The sequence below is a fragment of the Typha angustifolia genome, chromosome 9 (genome assembly GCF_048772165.1).
Source record: "Typha angustifolia cultivar Huaian chromosome 9, ASM4877216v1, whole genome shotgun sequence".
NCBI classification, from domain to species: domain Eukaryota; kingdom Viridiplantae; phylum Streptophyta; class Magnoliopsida; order Poales; family Typhaceae; genus Typha; species Typha angustifolia.
In genome coordinates, this window is record NC_133247.1 from 3,426,398 (window position 1) to 3,447,649 (window position 21,252).

The 21,252-nt window shown below is 37.2% G+C and overlaps 4 protein-coding genes across 5 annotated transcripts; 1 reads left to right on the top strand and 3 right to left on the bottom strand.

The window, feature by feature from the left end:
- Positions 1 to 121: 121 nt before the first annotated feature.
- LOC140767715 (probable LRR receptor-like serine/threonine-protein kinase At1g63430) lies at positions 122 to 7,114 on the bottom strand. The gene is made up of 13 exons (XM_073107720.1): positions 6,814 to 7,114; positions 6,547 to 6,685; positions 6,397 to 6,468; positions 6,141 to 6,284; positions 5,943 to 6,071; positions 5,440 to 5,535; positions 5,301 to 5,365; positions 3,831 to 4,070; positions 3,525 to 3,730; positions 3,310 to 3,442; positions 3,057 to 3,214; positions 1,241 to 1,456; positions 122 to 539 (listed from the first exon to the last, which is right to left on the bottom strand). The coding sequence occupies exons 1-13, from the start codon at positions 6,899 to 6,901 to the stop codon at positions 297 to 299; spliced, it is 1,929 nt and encodes a 642-aa protein (XP_072963821.1). The 5' UTR covers positions 6,902 to 7,114; the 3' UTR covers positions 122 to 296.
- Positions 7,115 to 8,848: 1,734 nt separating this feature from the next.
- On the bottom strand, positions 8,849 to 12,636 carry LOC140767907 (uncharacterized). Its single transcript, XM_073107992.1, has 6 exons — positions 12,340 to 12,636; positions 10,930 to 11,597; positions 10,642 to 10,834; positions 10,326 to 10,390; positions 10,009 to 10,219; positions 8,849 to 9,399 (listed from the first exon to the last, which is right to left on the bottom strand). Exons 1-6 carry the CDS (start codon positions 12,523 to 12,525, stop codon positions 9,037 to 9,039), a joined length of 1,686 nt encoding a protein of 561 aa, XP_072964093.1. The 5' UTR covers positions 12,526 to 12,636; the 3' UTR covers positions 8,849 to 9,036.
- A 1,760-nt stretch (positions 12,637 to 14,396) lies between these two features.
- On the top strand, positions 14,397 to 15,348 carry LOC140767495 (heavy metal-associated isoprenylated plant protein 39-like). The gene is made up of 3 exons (XM_073107425.1): positions 14,397 to 14,512; positions 14,640 to 14,718; positions 14,952 to 15,348. The coding sequence occupies exons 1-3, from the start codon at positions 14,504 to 14,506 to the stop codon at positions 15,119 to 15,121; spliced, it is 258 nt and encodes an 85-aa protein (XP_072963526.1). The 5' UTR covers positions 14,397 to 14,503; the 3' UTR covers positions 15,122 to 15,348.
- A 2,900-nt stretch (positions 15,349 to 18,248) lies between these two features.
- Positions 18,249 to 20,206, bottom strand: LOC140767364 (uncharacterized). 2 transcript variants are annotated; one of them, XM_073107238.1, is made up of 5 exons: positions 20,064 to 20,206; positions 19,776 to 19,982; positions 19,580 to 19,693; positions 18,651 to 19,238; positions 18,249 to 18,502 (listed from the first exon to the last, which is right to left on the bottom strand). In XM_073107238.1, the coding sequence occupies exons 1-5, from the start codon at positions 20,155 to 20,157 to the stop codon at positions 18,432 to 18,434; spliced, it is 1,074 nt and encodes a 357-aa protein (XP_072963339.1). In that variant the 5' UTR covers positions 20,158 to 20,206; the 3' UTR covers positions 18,249 to 18,431. The 2 variants fall into 2 exon arrangements, with proteins under 2 accessions (XP_072963339.1, XP_072963338.1); XM_073107237.1 differs by having other exon boundaries at positions 19,776 to 19,991; positions 20,064 to 20,205.
- Positions 20,207 to 21,252: the final 1,046 nt, after the last annotated feature.

The window sequence follows — 21,252 nt, forward strand, 5'->3', positions numbered from 1 at the left end:
AGCAGAAGTCTTCACAGGAACGTAATTAGTCGATCTTTATCTCCAAATTTTTGTGTTGCATTACTCAGCTTAATAAATTGTCCTTCAGCTTGAGCTTCATGTGAAATGGAAGAACTATACATTTGCGGTAACAGGAAACCAATGCTTTGATTAATAAATATGATTACACAGAATGTCATTGCTGGCAAACATGAAATCTGGCAATTGACCATTTGCAAGACTGCTGTAGAACAAATAGGCTTTACTATAAAACAAAAATGTGAGATGAAGGCATTTATCGTGCACAATATGAATAACTATGATGATATGGCAAGCTCTGCCCATGCTAAAGGAGAATCCTTTAGAATTGCACCTACTGAGGTGTCCATCCCCTCAAGTATGGCAGTTATTATGTGCATGGATGGCCTCTTTGTCGGCTCAGGTTCGATGCAGAGGCTAACTGCACTGCATATTATGGACAGGGTTTCAGGTGTGACATTCTTTAATTCAGGGTCAACAATCTTGCCAATCTCCTGTGGATGCTCCAAATACTTTAGAGCCTGCAACAAAGAGGATAAAACATTCATATTTGTTGCAGAAGTAATACATTCAACTAGTTTTGACCATTCTAGATAACATGATATTTTGCAGCGTTAGGAAAGATTTCCCAAACAATTACTTTTGCTATGCAGGCCCTTCAGTTATCTTGGAACACAATGAAAGAGATCAAGTAGATTAATCTAGCAATTAAATAAAAAAAATTTAATATCATAGACTACATGCCGATCCATTGTGGAAAGAAAAGTTAATATCTGAAGGACGAGAAGAATGTGGCTTACAGAATCCATGCGGTTCATATAAAACCCAATTCATAATGAACTTCTTAGACTTTTGGAATCAGAAAGAATATTTCTCTTTCAACCTGAAGCTCTTACCAGACCTTCTGTAGATAATTCTACGAAAGATTAAAATGATTTTTTTTTCTTTTTTCTGTTTGAAGATTAAAAATGATTTCTGAGTACTACATAAAACCCCATTTGAATGCAGAATAGAACTTTCATTGTAGCGACTGGTATCCTGACATTGAAATATCAGACCTGCACCCAGGACCCATCATACACCAAAACATTTTTGGGTAATACTCTTTCACTATTGCAAGCCTAAGAACTTGTCACTATGAAAAATAGCATGCTTTCTAGCAAAGAATGAAACCATCTAAGACTAGTTGTATTCCGGATTACCATATAAGTAAATCACCTACCCAGTCCACCAAGCACCCTCGATCTTTGCACGATGGAGGTCTCCCACTTATTAGTTCCAAAAGAATAATTCCAAAAGCAAACGTGTTAGCCTGGACATCCATATATCGCCTCTGACGTGAGTGCATAAAGCTGTAAAATGAACCTCCATTGACTATGCAACCAGAGTTCATCCCTGGTTTTGAGAGTACAGTTCTCCATCTTTCAAAATCAACCAACTGGAAGACAGAAATGAAAGCCACACTTATTCTTATGACCAGTAGGCTCAGTGACACCTTAATAAATCTATAAATCAAAGATCATAAGATGAAGTACAGCAAGACACAAGGAGATTTAACAAACTAAAATAATAATCACCAAGCCTGTGGACTACGGTTTGTAAATAAAGCCGTCAATTCAGCATAACACATTGTCATTCACAAAGAATTGCAATAAGCAGCAAAAAAGAGCAATAGAATTTTGACAAGGAGTAAACTCAAAGGGAAAAAGCAAATTACTTGTACATGAGAAGAAACATGCGATCATGTAAATCAGACAAAACATGTAAGGTCAGTATGAAAAGAAAATTTCAATGAAGAATCAAAGGTCCAAATGGCTGATAGATCTAAACTAGAAAATCAAAAAATTAAAATTGTACATTAGTAAACTCTCAACCATAACTGGGATTCCTAATAGAAATATAGAACTGCCAATAGCACTACTGTGCTATACACCAAAATCCTCTAATTTATTATGATTTGTATATCCTAAACATGTATGAACAAAATACTTTAAACGCTCCAGTGTATCAAAAGCATGAATCATGCAATTTGTAGGTCAAAACTTAAAACATAGGTCGCAGTAAAGAATCACAACAAGCCACTGAAACTATGTTTTCTCATTCACTTTCTTTACACATAGAAGAAGTTTGAGGAACATAGAGTCAAAATAAAAACAGGAGCACATGAAATAAAGAGCCACTTGCTGATATTAATACAGCCATAATAAAAAGAAAATTAAATGGCTAATGTCATGTGTAGTAGATAGTGGAAAGCTCAAGTATGCCTTCCCACACGGATAAGTTTATCAATTAGATGAACTATAAATTTGGAATTTGCTGCTTATGTGGTCTACTGTAATATCTTACATTAGACAGTTAAAGTTGTTATCTCTGCTAATGCACTAATCTTCATTTGCATGGTATAAAGGATTAGACTTAAGTAAATCTAAGAACCTAAATAGAATTGAGCGTAGCCCATTCTCATATTCGAGTTATAAAACTTACGCTAGCTGAAAAAGCAACCTGAGCAAAGCACTGGTTAAAACTTAAAATTGAACTAAACCAGTCTCAAACTCATTTTGTATATAGGCAAAGCCTCAGAGATTTCCTGGACTAGCTTGTTGTTGAAAATCAGAAACAGACAGACTACCAAGTTAATGTGGAGAGGAACACATCATGACTGATATACAAACAGCTTGTATTACTTGAGAAGAATCTAATAGTGTGGTTCTAGTTGCCCTGTCTACAAATTCTAAGGAAACATCATCAATTTAGATAATTTAACTCATCTCCAATATTTTGAATACCAGATCAAAGCAAATGTATTTCCAAACTTAGGCTGCTTTAAACTCAAGGATTTGTTACATCAAAGAAGTAAGGGATCTGGTTCAGCTCCAGTGTAGATGAATAGAAATATCAGATCTAAATCATGGGTACCCTGAATGTGAGTGAAGCTGTTTGCAACCAAACTACTTACCACATCTTCTTTAATTCATTGTTTGATTAGACAAGCAAGAGTTAGGAGGTTTAAATAATATCTGATAAAATATATTCCATACCTTTGGAGAAAAATCTTCAGTCAGATAAACTGCACTGGAGGTTAACTCTGCTATTGCGAATGGAGGTTGCAGTTCAGTATGTAAGTATCTCAGCCCACGAGCAATACCCAGAGCAATTCTCATGCGCCTAGGCCAGGATAATTGGGATCCATCACCATCTAAAAAGAGAAAGTGCAGTGTACTCTTGAGCTCCTGGATTTTTTCAAGATAATCAATCCTTACACTACAAGTGAATGAAATATCACTAGCTTACAATGAAGGTGCTCGTAGAGTGTTCCATTAGATGCGTATTCAAAAACTAGCATCCTTGAAAATGGATCACATTCTTTGCAGTATCCTAGCAACTTTGCTATATTTCCATGGTTTAGTCTGGCCAGATCTGCCACCTGAAGCATAAGCAGTGTCTCATAAACATGCTTAAATTCACCTAATTATTGAAATTTAAAATGAATCTGATAAAGTAATCACCTCTTTCTGAAAGTAAAGCTCAAGAGAGCTGGTCCAGTAATCCTGTGAGATGCAAAGTGATATAACGGCAATTTCAGGCCCAGCCTTCAAAGTGCCTTTATATACTACAGTCTCTGAAGAAGATCCGATAATATTGCTGAAATCTTCGCAAGCTACATCAAGTACTTGGCGATTTATTTTCAAGACATTTTCCAACAAATCGTCACCTGTAGGCAGTAAGTAAGAAGAATTAACCACATGTTCCTTCTACTATTACTCAAATCATGAAGAGAGGCAGCAGAAAAGAACAAAGTAAAACTAATCAACCAATAGGTATTCTTGTCTGGTCCTTCCAAATCCTTGTTCTTCTCCATGGAGGAATAACACAGAATTCCTGTTTGCATCCTTTGCTGGAACTTACAATGCCCACTATGAGGAAAACAACTAAGAAAGCTCCTGTAGTGATTTCCAAAATCAAAAGCCACAATGGTTCCTGTAGCGTTTTGTGCTTAGACCTTTCCGAGGAATTACCATCTGTCTCTTTTGTTATTTCCTGGCCATTTGTGCCTGAAATACAACTTTATTAAGGCTCAAATGCAAGTCAAAGTGTTATAGAACAAAAACAAATTCAAAATTTTGAACATATGTGAATATAAAAAGTTGTGGCAGCATTAACAACTGTGACAAACTCAAGAGTTGAAGAAATGTAGGGTTCACATTTTAGGTCTAAGATGAACTGGATTATAGGTAAATGTAGTGAAAATTCCCAAGGATATATATGGTTGTGGATGTCTATGGTAAATGAATGGCCCAGCTCTGATGCCAGTGCTCTGTTTTGACAGTAAGCTATGTACCATGTATGATTATCCATTGGGTTCCTCAACGATAAATGTGGCTTTGGATATCCATGGTAAATGAATGGCCCAGCATGATGCCAGTGTTCTGTTTTGACAGTAAGCAATATACCATATATGATTATCCATAGACCATAGGGTTCCTCAAAGGGCAATGTGATAAACCAACAGCACATTGAGTCTCAATATGATGAGATACTATCATTCTACTAAGAACCTCTACATAAGATACTTAAATAGGAAAGAGTTAATTAAAGGTTGGGAGAGTTGAGGTCTTGGAACCAAGCATCTAACTGAAATATAGTGTACCTGTTATCTCTAAGAGAGGTACTACATGAATTATCAGATGCCTGCATGCTTGGAGATAGTTCCAGAAGAAGCTCCTTCATATTTTGTTTATTTGTTTTGAACCAAGTCAGGATAGAGATTGAACTAAAGTAAAACTTATTCTACTTTTAAGGATGTGCTCATAAAGCTGAAACTTATTCTTAGAATAAGCTTTCCTCCTACTGATATAAAATTGAATTTCCATCCAGCCAATCTAGAGTTAATTCTCTCTAGAGTCTCTACTAATGTAACCAATCTGACTTAATAAATTATTGAGGTAGGGGAGACCCTAGATATTAAGGTGGTCAGTTTGCAGTTTTGGTCAGTCCTGATATTAACTATTAAGGATTTGCTTCTATGTAATATCAGGATAAATTGTTACCCGCATGAGAACTACAAAAATAATGTACATTCTTTGCCAAAAAGTGATGCAACAAAAGAAGAAATTTGCTGTCATCAAACTTGTGTTAATTAGCTCATTACACATTATGCATAATCCTGCAATATTATCAGGACGATTTTTAAAGAATAAACCATTTCCAAACATAAGGCTTTTTTAGTCGACGATTGGGAAAATAACTTCTTTGTCGTAAAATGTTGTATAAAGTCACCTTACATTCTTGAGCAGGACGGTTCAAGTTGGAGTTATTATCCTGGAAACAATTTCCTTGGAAGCTTGATCTGTAGGAGGTTGTAGAATATATAAAGTACAGATAGTACAAATTGCTAGCATGCATTCAGCCAAGAATTTGTACCTTGAAAATCTTCTTAAGCATGACGGAATTTCTCCAGCAAACAAGTTGTATGATACGTTAGCATCTTTCAACCGAGATAATCGGCATAAGCCAGATCTAAATAAGAAAGTCGTCGATTAAATTCCATGCATGAAATGTTTAAACTGATATGGAAATATTGAAGTATCAAATAACTTCTTACAAAGCTAGCCACAATCTTTATATGTTTAGCAATATCAACCATGACAATATCATGACATACAATGTGCAGGAAAATGTTGAAGAAATCCTTAATTTCCTAATGCAAAATCTTATGAAAATGTTCTATGCTGGAAAACTGAAAGTACTTGAAACTCAAATATATCAAGTATATCAGACACATATGTTACAAATGCATGCTCCAGATCAGAGTTGATTCACTTGGTGCTCTCCATCATCATACTTAAACACTAGCTTATAAATTGCAACATCATATGACAAATATTCATAGTCCTATTCTAGAAAGACAGAGAAACATCACTTACATGGTTGGACCATTGGTTCCAGGGATAATTCCACTAAGGTTGTTATTATCCAGCCTTAGTTCTACAAGGTTCGCCAATTTTCCAAGCTCAAGGGGAATAGTGCCAGTCAACACGTTCGAGTGAAGATCTCTAAAGATAGTAATAAGAAGATTCAAATATCTGTATTTAAAAAAAGTTTAGCAGATAGTCTATGCTTACAATTTTGAGATGTTAATCAGGTTTCCAATCACAGCAGGAATGGGGCCAGAGAGTTGATTTACGCTCAAATTCAACAGAGTTAAGCTTTTCAACTTGCCAATTTGTTCAGGAATTGGCCCAAGCAATAAATTGTTATCCAAAATGCTGCAAAAGGGGCAAAATAGTACAGGATTCTCATCAAGCAGGTTCCATTTCATGGAACTGACAACTATAAAACTGTCGGGAAAAGGTCAACAGTAAGAAAAATAAGGCATACAGTTCTTCCAAATAACTTAAAAGCCCAAGAGCCGGCGTGAGGAATCCCGTCAACGATGAATTGGACAAGTTTCTACACAATCAAGAAAAAGAGTGATAACAAGAGAAATCCACAAGTAGCAACGGGAATTAAGTTTGATAAATTTCTTACAGCAAAACCACGCGATTGTGAGGAGGGGAGCATCTAACACCAAACCAGCTGCAAGGATCCTCATCTCGGGCGTTCCAATCTGATAGCGTCGACCGAGGATCATCATATATGGCTTTTTTGAAGTCGCTGAGTACGGAAACTGCGAAAAATTCAGGAAACTATCACGCAAATCTCAAATATTGATCAAGAAAATACGGAAAAAGATCCAGACAATTTTATTCTTTTGATACGCAGATCTATCACTGTGGGAGATGCAATGGAACATACCCTCGTCTGAAGTGGACTCAAAACAAGGGAAGAGTGACGCCCAGGTGACAGCTAGAAGTAGAAGAGGACGTCCGAGTGCCCTACTCATGTCTCACTACCTTATAACTCTTCAAGAAGTACAAATTCCAAACAGAGGAAATAGAACTTTAAACCCACCAAAATCCACAATTAAATCAGAGAATTAGAGGATTGGATACACAATTGGAGAGCGAGAGACTGAGAGTAAAAGACGAGAAACCTAAGCAGAGGGTATAACAAGAGAGAGAGAGAGAGAGTGTGTGTGTGTGTGTGTGTGTGTGTGTGTGTGAGTGAGAGTGAGAGAGAGAGTATTTATGGATTAAGAAATTAAAACGGTAGGGAGGGAAGGGGTCAAACTTAGATCCGATGTAATACTGCGAAAACTTCGTAATTGTTTACAATATTATCTCACGAAACTTGCCAACTTCGAGGCAATGTGGATAGTTTTGGTTATATATTTACTCGATTAGACATATGTCTTGTCTGTTCCAGTCCAAGTTTAGTCTTCTGGGAATCTTGTAGAATAAATAAAACGACCACTTCTGTAGAGATGGACAAAACGGAGATAAGCTTCTCGGGCGCTATTCAAAAATAAATTCTAACTTCTTGTTCGCATAGTAATATGATCTCTTCCATACCCTCCCTTTTATTTGGGTATTTACTATGAACTACTATCTCCTGTACCGATTAGAGAGGGCAACTATAAAACATTACTATTATAGATATTACTTTAAATACCGAGAGAGTTATATACACGAATTGGTAACTACCTGGAATATGAAAGGGTGTGAAATATAATAGAAAAGGTGGGAAGGAAAATTAATAGGTGGCAGGTGAAATGCTTGACTGTTGGTTTGTAGCTAGGAATGGTTGATGATGTAACTAGGATCAGTCAAAATTTTGTGGTAGAGCAGGTATAGCTACCATTTTGATATATATATAGCCGCCTCAAATCATAATCAATATTCAAAGAGAAAAAGACTGCAACTGTCGAGAAGTATATTAGGTTCTTTATAGAATTTATAAGAAGATTCAAGGAATTAGGTCAAAAGACTATCTATTAGGTAGATACTAAGCCTCATAAAGTTTTCTTTTTTATTTTTCTGGGTAAGATAAAACTAAATTAAGCACCTTCCTTGATGTCACTCGTAGATACAATTAATATTATCTCATAGGTAATAGTCGAGCCACGTGTTTCTGGAATAAGATAGTATCGTATGCGGTTAGCTCAATTATTACAAGCCTTCTATATGCAAAGAACTCGTTTCTGAATTCAAGTTCTCACATTCTCTATGATTGCTTTCATGAAATAAGTATCTAAGGATGTTTAGCTTAAAAGGTGGGTACCAGTAGTTAACATGACAATGCTTCTAAGCTAAAAATACTGGGTTAATAAGAAAGGTCCGATAGCCTTCAAACAAAAGATCTAAACAGCTAGATGCAAATGGAGTGGTAGGCCGTCGGCACTAGACAAATTGCAATATTGGTGGGAGATCTCATCTCTTCCTGCCCCTTGAAACCCATACTGACCCATATGCCTTTAACTCAGGCAGAGGGCCCTCTGTTCCTGTGGTTGTCCTCTGAGCTTTCCTCGTGTCTATAATAAAAATAAAATCGCCATCATATTTGTTTTGTCGTTCTCTATCATATTGAAATAATTCACTTCTCCAGCTTCATTAAATTCAGAGAGTTACGCACTCCAATTTGTTTACCAACTTCTTAAGAACATGGGCAAAACATTTTTATTCTAAAGTTGAGAGATCCGTAGGTTGCTCTTTTTGTATAGATTACATCAGTAATTGTAATCTTTTGAAGTTAAAAGATTTCAGATAAGGCCATCTCATATATTGGGTAATTATAAAGGATCATTTCAGATTGACCCATTTGCAAACTGGGACATCTTTTTTTAATTAATGATTGCGACAAACCACATGTCCAACAGTAAGAATGGAACAAAAGAAATCTTGATATAGAGGTGACTGTTTTTCGAACACCGATATAAAGATTCAGAAGTATATAGAGATTCTCCTTTTCCACTAAGCAACATTAAGGTTCATAAAAACTTGAACACTAAAATATTGCAGATGATAAATCCCGTGATTAACTAGTTCTCGAAGTAGGGATATAGCACAAAAGTTGACTATTGAGAAGGGAATCCTTCTATATGCAAATGTGGGAAAATGTACATCTGGATGACTACATCTCCTACTGCTTATTGGCCTCCCTTTCCCAGGCTCTTTGCTCCCACATCTCCACTTGCTTTATTGAATTATCCTTTCTCCTTTGTAACTTCTTCAACTCCACAGGACTGAAGGGTGGAGGCATCTTGCAAGGATTTGAATCTTTAGGAGACTTCACCATGGAGTCCATCATGAACTTCCTTTCGAGTCCTTTCGCTGGGCAAGCCATAGATTCGGCGCAGAGTTCGATGGCATTAGGGAGTATAGTTGGTTTGTACCTCAGCAGCTTGGCGTACTCGGATAAGAGGTGAAACATGTAATCATAGACATAGTCCATCTTTAGATTTTCTTGAATGAAGTTGCTTGCTTCCTTTCCTATATTTTGTGCCTGTCAAAGTGTCCATCCATAGACAAAAAATAGTACATCTTAAAGCTTATATAAAATGTGGCAGAAGCAAGATATATAACAACATTACAAATATTCAATGGCTATTGTAATGTTTACTGGGATTTTTGGTTATGTTATAGACAAGAATAGATATGTACACTGAACAAGTGTACAAACTTACATCTTTCTGTAGGTATGAACATGCATATACACTACAAAAGCTATTAGCATCAGTAAATATCAATATCTCTTGACGAATGCAGTCAATATAGGTCTAACCTATAGACTAATATCATATTTATAGAATTTATATTTATAAGTATCAGCTCTTCTAACAGGTGTAGCCAAAAGGATTGAAAAACTTTTTATTATCAAATAGTGTATAATAGAATTTTTTTAAACTTTTTAAATAGCACCCGATAATTCAATTTCGAAGTTGCAATTTATGCACAACTAAATTTCAACCTAGAATTGAAATTTATACACTGTTCGTACTATAACTGTTATCAGTGTATTATTAGGAAGACCTGACCTTGAGCTAATATGAAGCAGCATAGAGAGAACACATGACTTCACTATCTAGCAGAGGAAATTAGGATAACACAGTACCTTTTTCTTGTGTGAGTTACCCCAATCCACAGAAAACTTTATGGACCTGCATTTGTCATCCTCCCTTATTGGCCAGTAGTGCTGCACCGGCATTAAACCTCTCGTGAAGAAATCATAGTATTTTGGCTTCACCACCAGTGTAAGTGAATCACATGCCAAGATGTACTTCTCACTAACTGACCATGCTGACCCTTCAATGTAAATCTTGTACCTACAATCAGTTTTTGTGCAAAGCCAGACCCCGCAACCAACCAAGTTTCAGCTTCTATTTGATATTAGGGAAATAATATACCCCAGGAACTAAAAAGTGATTTTACCTATGAATGCATTGCCTAGCCAAATTTGACTCCTTGAACCCTTCCTGGCTCTCTTTGAACCAATCCTACAATGAATTTAGCAATAATCAGGCAGAACATTCTAATACAGCACTAAAGCTACTAAGAATTTCTGCAGGAAAGAGATTATTTGTGCTGTGAAAAGAAGTGATAGCACTGAACTGCTCTTATATTGACCATCCATCAGAGATGCTTTGTTAGCTCATCAAGATATGCTTGTTTAAACAATCTGTATTGTAACTAGTTTTTTAAAAGAAAAAAGCTGCCTCCCAAAATAGAGAACAGAAATGCTATGTACCTGAGCATAAATTCGAGCATTCCAATCATGGGAATCAGAGACATTACACTGGAGCAGTTGTTGTCGAGTCACGGCCACTGCTGGATTTCCCTTCCAGTAGGCATGTGGCTCTCTATTCATCCAGCTTACCTTCTTGCTCCCTTTCCATAACTCCGCCCTGAGTGCCTCCCATGGCTTTATATTTATCTCTGGCCTGCCAATTACATATAAGTGATATAACCAGTTAATTATCCCCTGTAGACCGGGACACTAGATAATTTTAAAGTTCCAAGGGAAAGATCGAATTACCAACCCCAGAAGGACCAGTCAGGGAACACAATGTCGAGGGTGGATTCATCACCACAGTATCGGAACAATGGAGGTGGTGCAGAGGCATTGTGACCTCGGTAGTATTTAGCCTTGACAACAGGCCAGTCAACACAGTCAAACATGAGGTCAATATCAGGAACACGGCCTGGGTAGCGTCGGAGCAGCTGGAGGATTCCCCAAATAGTAAGGACATCTCTTGATTGAAAGGCTCGCTGGTAGCGTTCTACATAGGCATGGCCATTAACCACCACCAAGCGGAAGTTAGCAGTCCGACGAGCTCTCTCAACCATTTTTCTCGTTATTCCAGTGAATTTCCATGGGCGAAGGTCTTCGTAGATCCAGCGGAAGTAATCCGGGCATGATCCTGAAGGAGAGGAGCCATCAGGGATTGATGGAGATATAGATGGGCAAGTGTTGGTTATTGTTTGATTTCCAATAGGACAGGAGAAGGGTATCACATTTGGTGCTGTTCTTGGCTTTTGTTTTTGTGGATATGTTTTGGGAGGATGGCTCTGGTTGCTTATTGCTGGTTTGAGCTTTTGTTTCTGAGGGTATTTTTTGGTTGGGTGGCTATGGTTGTGAGCAATAGTGGTGTAGATAATGGGATTATCAGCATTAGCAATGGTGGTGGTAGTGCTCAGTATAGTCTGCAAGTAAGAAATTAATACTCATAAGCAGAACATAAATGATAATTGACAGAAAACAAAAAGACTTGGCATATAGAACCTCACATAGACGAAAAAAAAAGGAGGAGGAAAGGGTAAAAGTTATTGAATGTGTAGAGCAATGCGAAGCTCAATACAACCTGTTGCTGACAAAGCACTTCTTAAACTACGGAATCCCAAGCCAAATTTCTTGGACCAAGAAAGATTCTTTACAGGAGTTCAAGAGAGATTAGGCTAAATTTTGAGCGTAGTTGGCTTCATAATATTAAAAAAAATTGCTTTATTTAGCTAAACATAATTCAAGCTTGTGCATTTTTCTTCAAATTTTCTCAAGTGAACCTATGCAACATAGAGGATTCAAGACAGAGTGACAACTGCCTTGAACAAACTCAGCTATCATGCTCCTTAGTGAAAGTAAGACCGTAAGAAGAAAGGAGTGCTAAGTAAAGAAAGCCCAAAATCTGGAAGCTATAAATAAAGCCACATGCCATCACATGCATGCTCTCCTTCTCCCGCTTATCCGATAAATGCTTGCAGAGTAACCCAATGAATCCCCCTTACCTACCTTCCCAAAATCGTTTATACGATGACTAATGCCTCCGAACAAGTGTAATTTAGGAACCTTAGAACTCCGGGAAATTTTGCATCTGAAACCCTACATTTCAGCGAATTTCTGGTAGTAGAGCTGCCCTAAAATCTGAAAAAGACTGAATGTGGGGCTTACAGTACTGGTGATCCAGCGAGCATAGATGAACGCGCAGAGGGCAATGGCGAGGAGGAAAAGAAAGAAGGCGCTGGTAACCGGAGAGGAGCTCTTCCAGCTCTTCTGCAATCGCCGGCCCATCGCCATCACCTTCATCATGTCCGCCGATGAGACCCGATCCATTCCTCTTCCTCCCAGTCCAACCATTTCCTCTCTGGGAAGTGGAAGAGAAACTCGTGAGTCGTGACCACTTTGTTGTTCGTCTTAAAACCTGGAGAGGAGTCGAGGAGCATTTGTCACACTTATAGCGATCACAGGTGTCAGCAATAAACTTGGAAACGGCGATTAACTATTGCTTGACTTATACATAATTATATATGAAATGACTAAATAAAATTATATTTTATCTTTTGTGATTTGACTCAATTTCATAAGACCCTCGAATATTTTAATTTAACCACTTAACCAAACTGTAATCGATCGAAATGTAATTTCTATTTTGTCATTATATTTAATTTAACTAGATATCAAAAAATTTTAAAGACAAAGTTATAAAGTATTAAATAAACTTTTGAATACATTTAAACTAATACTTATTAGATTTTAATCAGTATTATTTTAAAAAGTCTATTCAATCCTCTGTACTTTTATTTTTAATAAAGACCTGCGATATTTGATTAAGTCAAATATAACAAAAATAATTATTATTATATTTTAATTAAGAACAAGTGAATTAAGTGCTTAAGTTAAAATTATATAATATTTTTTTAATGAAATTAGCCATACCACACCGGGCAAAGTACAATTAACCCTTTTTATATTATTATCCTCCGTAGAAATTAGAACGTACTCGTTGTTGTCAAAATTCCACGCAACCCAACAGTATTTACGTGACTTTCATTTCTCGACGTTATGCTTTTGTTCCCCCTACGAGGAACTGAGGATCCATCAAATATTTACCAATTTATACGATCATAATCTACTAGGAATTGAACGGTGCAAATATATTATTTTGTATATATAATATGGTATTAGAATTGGCACCGGATATAAAAATTAGTTATCATAACCGGTAGATTATGATTGTAAATTTTAAATAGATATTGAAGTATTTATCTTTAAAAAAAATATTTGATGGATTTTTGTGAACAAATAAACCTCAAGAAATGTTCGTCTCGTAAGATTCAGAAAGGAAAAAGAAAAGCAGAGCAACCATGAAAGCAGGAGAGAGTACCTCTTCTACCCTCATTTGGCAACTGGAAGCCATTAATTCAACCGGAGGTGAAAGTATTCCTTTTCCTAAAGAAACATTAATGCTAAAGAAACTCTTACGCCCTTTGTATGAGATTGCGCGCATGGCCTGATCTTTGGATCAACCCGCTATGAATGAATGTGTGGCCCAGCTCGCCTCAAATGCGTATCCTCTAATAGGAACCACCCTTTGCTCTACCTAAAGTTCCACTAAGGCTATCAAAATAATAAAGGCAGCTTGAGCTTGGCTCAATATGGCTCTATTAACTTCGGCTTGAAAATGAGTAAAGCTTAAGATATGATTAAAAATAATTTTAAGCCAAGTTTGATCATATAGATTTGATAAGACTCAAATAATTATAATATATATAATACAAGTAATATTTTTAATACTATGTTATAATCATGTAGTATTTTAAAATTTACTAAAGTAGATTATTATGTATCCTGATCTTATAGAGTTTTGTTTTAAATGTTAATCTTTTCTAAACATATATAAATATTTTTATTAGTTTACATTTTTAAATGGTCTATTTTAAGTTTAGTCAAGCCTAACTTAAGTTTGAATTAATTAAGACTTAAAATTGCTTATTCAATGGCTCGTTAAGCCCGAATTAAAGCTTGAAATTAATCCGAATTAAAGTTATTTTAATTCATGATCATAAATATAAGCTTAAAATTAATTTAAATTCAGAGCTACGCCCCACCAAGCTCGGCTCAATTACACCCGTAAGCTCCGCTCCGCTCTATTTGGTGACATCAGACAGCACCAAATAGAAAAGGACATCAGAACTCGCCTTGGGTCTTGCACTAATCAGCAAGGACAACAAATATATACCAAGAATAGTCCTCTTCCCCCATCTTTGCCGGTTGCTATTGCTCGTGCCATAGAAGAAAGCATCCTAAAAGCCACTCTCCCTTTTCTTCCCGTCAGATGGCGCAAGTAAAGTTCTGTCATCAGATCATCCTCAAATCCAAACATTTTTCACTCTTCAATTCTGCACTAGTACAAGTTCCATGCCTTGCCTTCTAATTCTGCACTCCTTCTGGTTTCATACTTCATATCGCAGAAAGTGGTGCTGAAAATTCTGGCCATGAATGACGAGAAGACAAAGCAAAAGGCTATAGAAGCGGTTGCAGACATCTATGGTAATTATTTTGAAGAACTGATATTTCGATGATTTATATTCTCAGTTGTCTCAATAATTTAGCAATAAATTCTCTTCTATCCGTTGAGAAGGAAAATAAGGTAGGAGTTAATTCTATGAAAATAAGAGATTAATTAATTACATATAGTCGGTTAATTCTAGTATGCGTATCTAACGAATATGAGATGTTATGCCATATAATATAAAAATGTGTGCATTATTATTCTGGGGCAGGGGTTGATTCAATAGCTGCTGATCTGAAGGAGCAAAAGATGACCATCACAGGTGAAATGGACACAGTGGCGATCGCCAAGAAGTTGAGGAAGATTGGAAAAATTGACGTTGTATCAGTTGGACCTGCAAAAGAAGAAAAGAAAGAAGATAAAAAAGAGGAGAAGAAATGATGCAACATCAAAACATCACGGGAGCAGAAGGAAAAAAAGAATGTTCTACGCCTCTGATTCCAGAGTCTACTATTATAAAGCAGAAGATGGCTATTATAAAGATATGAAGATATATCTATTATAAACTTCTCGTGTACTGGTGAAATTGTTGCACTTAAAATTAGACCAATTGGCGTATAAGTTGCATGCACGCATGCTAGATTTCGTATTATGACGAATGGCTTGTTATGCTTAATGTTGATATCTTTACTTAAACGACAGATGTCAGAAAGCAACACAATAGGATAGTTAACATTCAAGAAAAAAAAAGAAAACCTTTAGTTAAAACTACCTCCAGTATAATTTATGACCTTTGGTGGGGTGAGTACACAGTGTTTTGCCTTGTGCAATATCACCAAGTCACTGACAATTTGCATCGCCCACTAGAAATCATATTCGAATGGCATCATGTGGTATATATAATTATATATCACCCGTTGTACCGATGATGCTCTCCCTCCTTTTATCTCTCTTGAAATATCGTCCAAATAAAGAACCGAAGCCGATTCCTGGCTTACTTAAGAAACAAAGTAGAAGTACTTGTGTGATTCCATATTCTGCTACCAGTGATTGTCTGATTAATTGTATGGCAGATCCATTGTCCAGCATTTGTTTGTCAGATCACGAAAAGTTCATCGCAAAGCCAAAGTTGGCTCTGATACCAATATTACGTAGCCTCGTGAAAATTTAGGTAGAGGTAGTCTCGTGAGTTAGGATTCTAATGGTTCTAATTTTACCTAGATCGGATGAAAAGATAAATATAAAATAGTAGAGATATATCAGGGAGGGCAAAACAGTAATTTTTGACATTGCGGCCATCGTCAGATGTGGCTAGAGTTTGAATGCTTGTCCCTAATGTAAAAAGATAAGAACGAAAATAATAATTGGCTAAACTCAGATTTTTCTCAATGATTATTATTAACTTATGTCCATCCTTATTTATAGAAGTAAAATCCCTAACAGATCGGATACTCTCATTATTCGATTTATTTAAAATTCAAAACAGAAAGATAATACTAAGTAACTAATTTGATTCGACTTAACTCATGTGGTTAGATCATAACACATTTGTTAGTCAGATCCCGAAAACTTCATCGCCAAGCCAAAGCTGTTGACAGATACTTTTAAACGCCACTTATCTAATGTCCATTTACCTTGAAACTCGTATCTTATTTGTTCTGCAATCCTCTTTACAGTGACAGTCAGATAAAAGGTTCTCCTTCCCTTCAAATTTACACCACTTTCTGTTTCAAGTGCTAACAGAAATGCGGCAAACATCTTCGCATCATTCTACATGGCTCAAAGAATCCACCTTATTCAGATAAACTACAGAATGTTATGTCACTTAGCTTTTTATTAATCCTTACTATCAATGGAGATCTTCTCTCACTAAAAACTAACCTGCTATATTGGCAACAAAGCAGCACATTTTCTCTTTATACGATTCATATCTTTGGTGACATATCTATTCCATTGATATGGGATTAGTGACATGTCCTAAGAACACGACATCACTCATCTCCTCTGTTGTGGCAAAAAATGAATGGATGGCCTGCTACAAAGTTTTTGAGAGACGTAACACAATGGCCTTGGAGGTAATGCAGTTGCAGCGGCAGCTGTAGTGCCCGCCTTCTTGGAGTTCGACAGTTGCCTGGTGGTGAAATAAAAAGCTTCTCCTCCGAAGGTACTTAGGGTGGTTCTATAGATTGATCATATTATTTATTTCAACTAATCAATTATAGAAGAAAGAAAAAATATAATAAAAGTTCTAAAAACAAATCACACACATTTCAGACAATATAATAATTAAAAATAGATACTTAAATAAATAATTAGGTATAAAATTACAAAAAAAAAAAAGCAGACGTTTTAGAAGCAAGCCTCTCGTTTAACTATTCGACGGCACTATATAAAGAACAGTATAATTCTTGAATGGCCGAGCAGTCCACCAAAACACAAACTCAATCAGGAATTCAGGTTAGTGATAGTCCAGTTAGTCCAACAAAACACTTGAAAGATGCCGTTTGAGATGAAATTCTCCTCTCTAAGCTGCTGACCTATCAAGCTTTTCAGCCCACATGCCTTCGACGTACAACACATGGACAAGTATAATCCTAGTGTTTTCATCCACGGATTGACTAGGAATGAGGCCCTTACTGCGCCCGTCAGTGTCTTTCTCAATCCATTCATTCACTTCTCTTGCCACTTCGACTAATTTCACTTGATACGTATCTTGATATGTCTCAATATATCAATCGCTACCTATCTATCAACAGGGACGATAGGCTTGCAAAGAAATCTAACCAATCTACCTATCAACAGGCACGACAGGCTTGCAAAGAAATCGAACCGATGAGATCCTAGAAATGCTAAATAATTAAAAGATAATAATACTCAAGGATATAATAAGAATGCTAAAAAATTAAAAAAAATATATATTAATATAATATATCGTTTACAATTTCTCTTCGATTGGGTAAATTAAGACCAAGCCAAGCCAAACCAAACCAAAAGCACAAACATTCTCTTTGGTCACCGTCGGTGAATCTTCAGAGCTAGCGAATCCTTTGGCCATTTTTGTCTGCAGAAGTCACGGACGGGCTATACCAGGCGATTGATGAATGTCAAGTTATCCTCGAATACAAATTAGAAAGCGAAAAGGGAGGATTGAAGATTCGGAAGATCCACCAAAATGAGAAAGACAAAAAGAAAATGCTAGACTTTTTTTTTTTTTTAACTTACTTCTAATCTTATAATTCCATATTAAGATGAACTTTTTCTTTGCGTGTAAACACTTTAATTATAAATCTAGTCTAATCCTCTATATAATTTTAAATTAATTCAAAATAAACTTGATTAATATATAAAAAGACCTTATCCAGTTAATTTTCCAATGTTTCTTTTTTCTAATAATTTATTAGTTGTCTATCTAGAAGATAAACATTCACAATTAAATTTATATACTAACTAAACATTCAAAATTAAATTTACATACTAACCCCCATGATTTATTTATAGCATACTATTCTCCTCTCAGTAGTAAGGGTTTTAAAACATAAGTGTAATAAAAAAGTTCTGAGACCCATAGTTGATAACATCTCATTCTCATTAGAGATCCATGCATCGACGAACATGCAACATAATTATTCCATCCAAGTCCATCAGCACCAACACGAGCACAAGAGAACGAACAACTACTCACAAGATCTAGTTATTAACCAAACGGTAAAACCTTGGCTCTATGACGCTTTGCACGTCTTTTACTGCATGTCTACATATCGGAGTTTTCACCGGTATCCTTTACGGGTCTCGGATTCTGCTGGGATCCCTCAGCTACATGACCTGTAAATAAAAATAAAACAGAATATCCATCCCAAATTAAACGAAAAATTGGTAAATTATTTCATCAACTACTAAATTTCCTTCGGATAGGACAGTTGGCACCCCACGATTAGATGGAAAAGGAGGGTATAATATAATTAGGTTATACCTTTCACTTCCGTTTCGCCAACCGGCGAAGCATGGGATCCAGCGTTTCCACCGACCAATGAAGTCATCGCTCCGCGTATCTTCCCAACGACCCCCGGCCCCTCAGTTCTCCCTTCGTTTCCCGTCGCCTCTTCCCTAACCTTGTGCTCGATCTCTTCGTTCCTCTTATGGATCGCGTCGGTTATTACATCACTCAGCGCCTTATCCTCCTCCCCCGGCTTAAGCTTCTCCGTGATGTATTCCTTCATAGACACCCCCTTATCCTGATGCGCCACCTCGCCACCCTCCGTCACGGTGGTCCCGCCATGATGAGGATCGTGCACCTTCGCCATTACGGCAGTCCCTGCCCCTGCAACCTTATCATACACCGTTGATGCGATCTTCTTACCGTACTCGGTGGTCTCCAGAGCCGCGGACTTGAGCTTCTCTGCGTAGCTCTTCTGATGCTCCTGTCCTTTAGACGTCTCGTCTGGGTGGGGCAGCGTGGTGGGGGAAGTGGACCCCGCTTCTTTACGGTCTCCGGGCTGATCGTTGACGGTCATCGCCTCGAAGGAATGGATGACAGCTGATGTTCCTATTTCTTCTCCACCTGTACGACACGTCATCGATTTGTCAGTATTTAAGGGCAACTTTCGAGACAAATTTGCAAGTAACAAGTCATTTATTTTACATTTCACACCTGCATTTTGCTACTTACGAAACCCCTACATTTTTTTCCATCGTATAAGGGAAAAAGGTTACGCCAACGGACTTCACAAAATAATTTAATCCTAAGACTAGTATTAAGTTATTTCGAAAGCGTTAAGCTTAAAATCTGGGCAAACTTAGCTAGACATGACAAAGTAAATGTCACTGCACTGGAAATGATCAAAATTTGGCCTGCCTTACACGGGGTTCTATGTGCAAAGTTTCTAAATTAGAATGAAGTACCTCTTGGTGGAGGATTCGCGGACATCGGTGAAGAAGGGTCCTCTTCAAGGTGTCCAGTGAAGTCTCCTAAACGGACCCTTTCCGGCTCTTTGTTCATTTGGTCGGTTACGATATCTGAAATCACCGTAGAATCACGATCATACGGTAATTAATATAGGAATTACGTACATAATTTGTGCATGAGTTTAGAGCATACTACGGGCACCGTGGACCTCCGGGTCGGGTTCTACTAGCTTATCTTCATCGTCCTCATGGTACCCTTCCTCTTCCTCTTCCTCTTCTTCTTCTTCTTCTGAATGGTGATCATGGTCGTGCCTCTTCTTGCTGATGGTATCCTTAATCTTCTTCACCTTCTCCTTCACCTTCTTCAAGACCGGTTTCTTTTCGTGATGCTCTTCTTCGCCTTCAACGACTACAAACGGAGTTAATACAAACAAACGCTAGCTTTACTTGCTAGTTTACTGCATGCATATGGTAAGCGTACCGGCATGCAGACCGGATCGGTGTGGGTCGTCTTCGTAGACATGGCCGTGAGTAGGAACCGCGTGGGCATCCGTTGCTTTAGCCGTTGCCTGCATAGCTGTGAAGGACGGGGGACTGGAGATGTGAATAGAGAGATATAAACGAGGAAGAGGATAGAGTTGAGGGTCTCGGTTGCCAGCTCCAGGAGCACGTGGACGCCTGAGGATGAAAGCGGCATATTGCTGGAGATACGTGGCACGCCTCTGGAGATTACGTGATGAGATGAACCTGGAAGTCTCCCTATCAATCATCATGTAATGCGGAACAACTCTGACCAGAAAACATCAACTAATAATTACTAATATGTTCGCCATTTAGTTTTAAGCTTGTTCACATCATTTTGCATGTAATGAGGAAGAAATTTGAATTCAATTCTTAGATATTTTGAAACGGTCCAGAGTGAGCGATGCTTGCATGTTCTCATCTACCTGATACCGATTCACTAGCATGTAACCACGAACTTGAATCATGTTCAATTTAGCTATTAGTTATCATCATAATATCGAACGGGCCACTGGACTTCGATATAGAACCTGGTCTCTAAGTTTCGTCGATTAAAGCAATTAAAAGTCTAATCTAGTCGACACGAATCCCACACCCTTCGAAACAGCTGGGCTCGGCAGCGGTAAGCGAACCGGTGAGCTCACCTCCGCGGTCGAGCGCAGCATTACCGATTCCCACGTGCCGCCTATATAAAGTTATATCCCTCACACCCTCAGTCCCTCATCTTCGAGCGCCATTTCCAAATCAAAATGTTGCCTCCACTCCTTCCCTGAGGCAAAGAACAGAGAGCGCAGTTGGAGAAGAAGAAATCCTAGAAGACGTCTTCTTTCCTCTTCCCGATCTCTATCTCTTCGATTCTTCGTTTCGAAGATCCTAGAGCGCAGTTGGAAGTACTCCTTCTCAGTTTTTTTCTATATATATAGTTTCATTGGTATATTTATTCTATTAATTTCACATATTCGATATTATACCTTGCTTATTTTAAAGGTTTTTTTGTCACTGTATTATTATTATTATTATTATTTGATATCCTTATAGATATATCTTTTAATTTAATTTTGACAAATAAATTTAGAATCATTTCATTTAATTTGATTCTGAGATAATTTATTTTGTATATGGATCAGAGTTTATTTTAAAATATACTT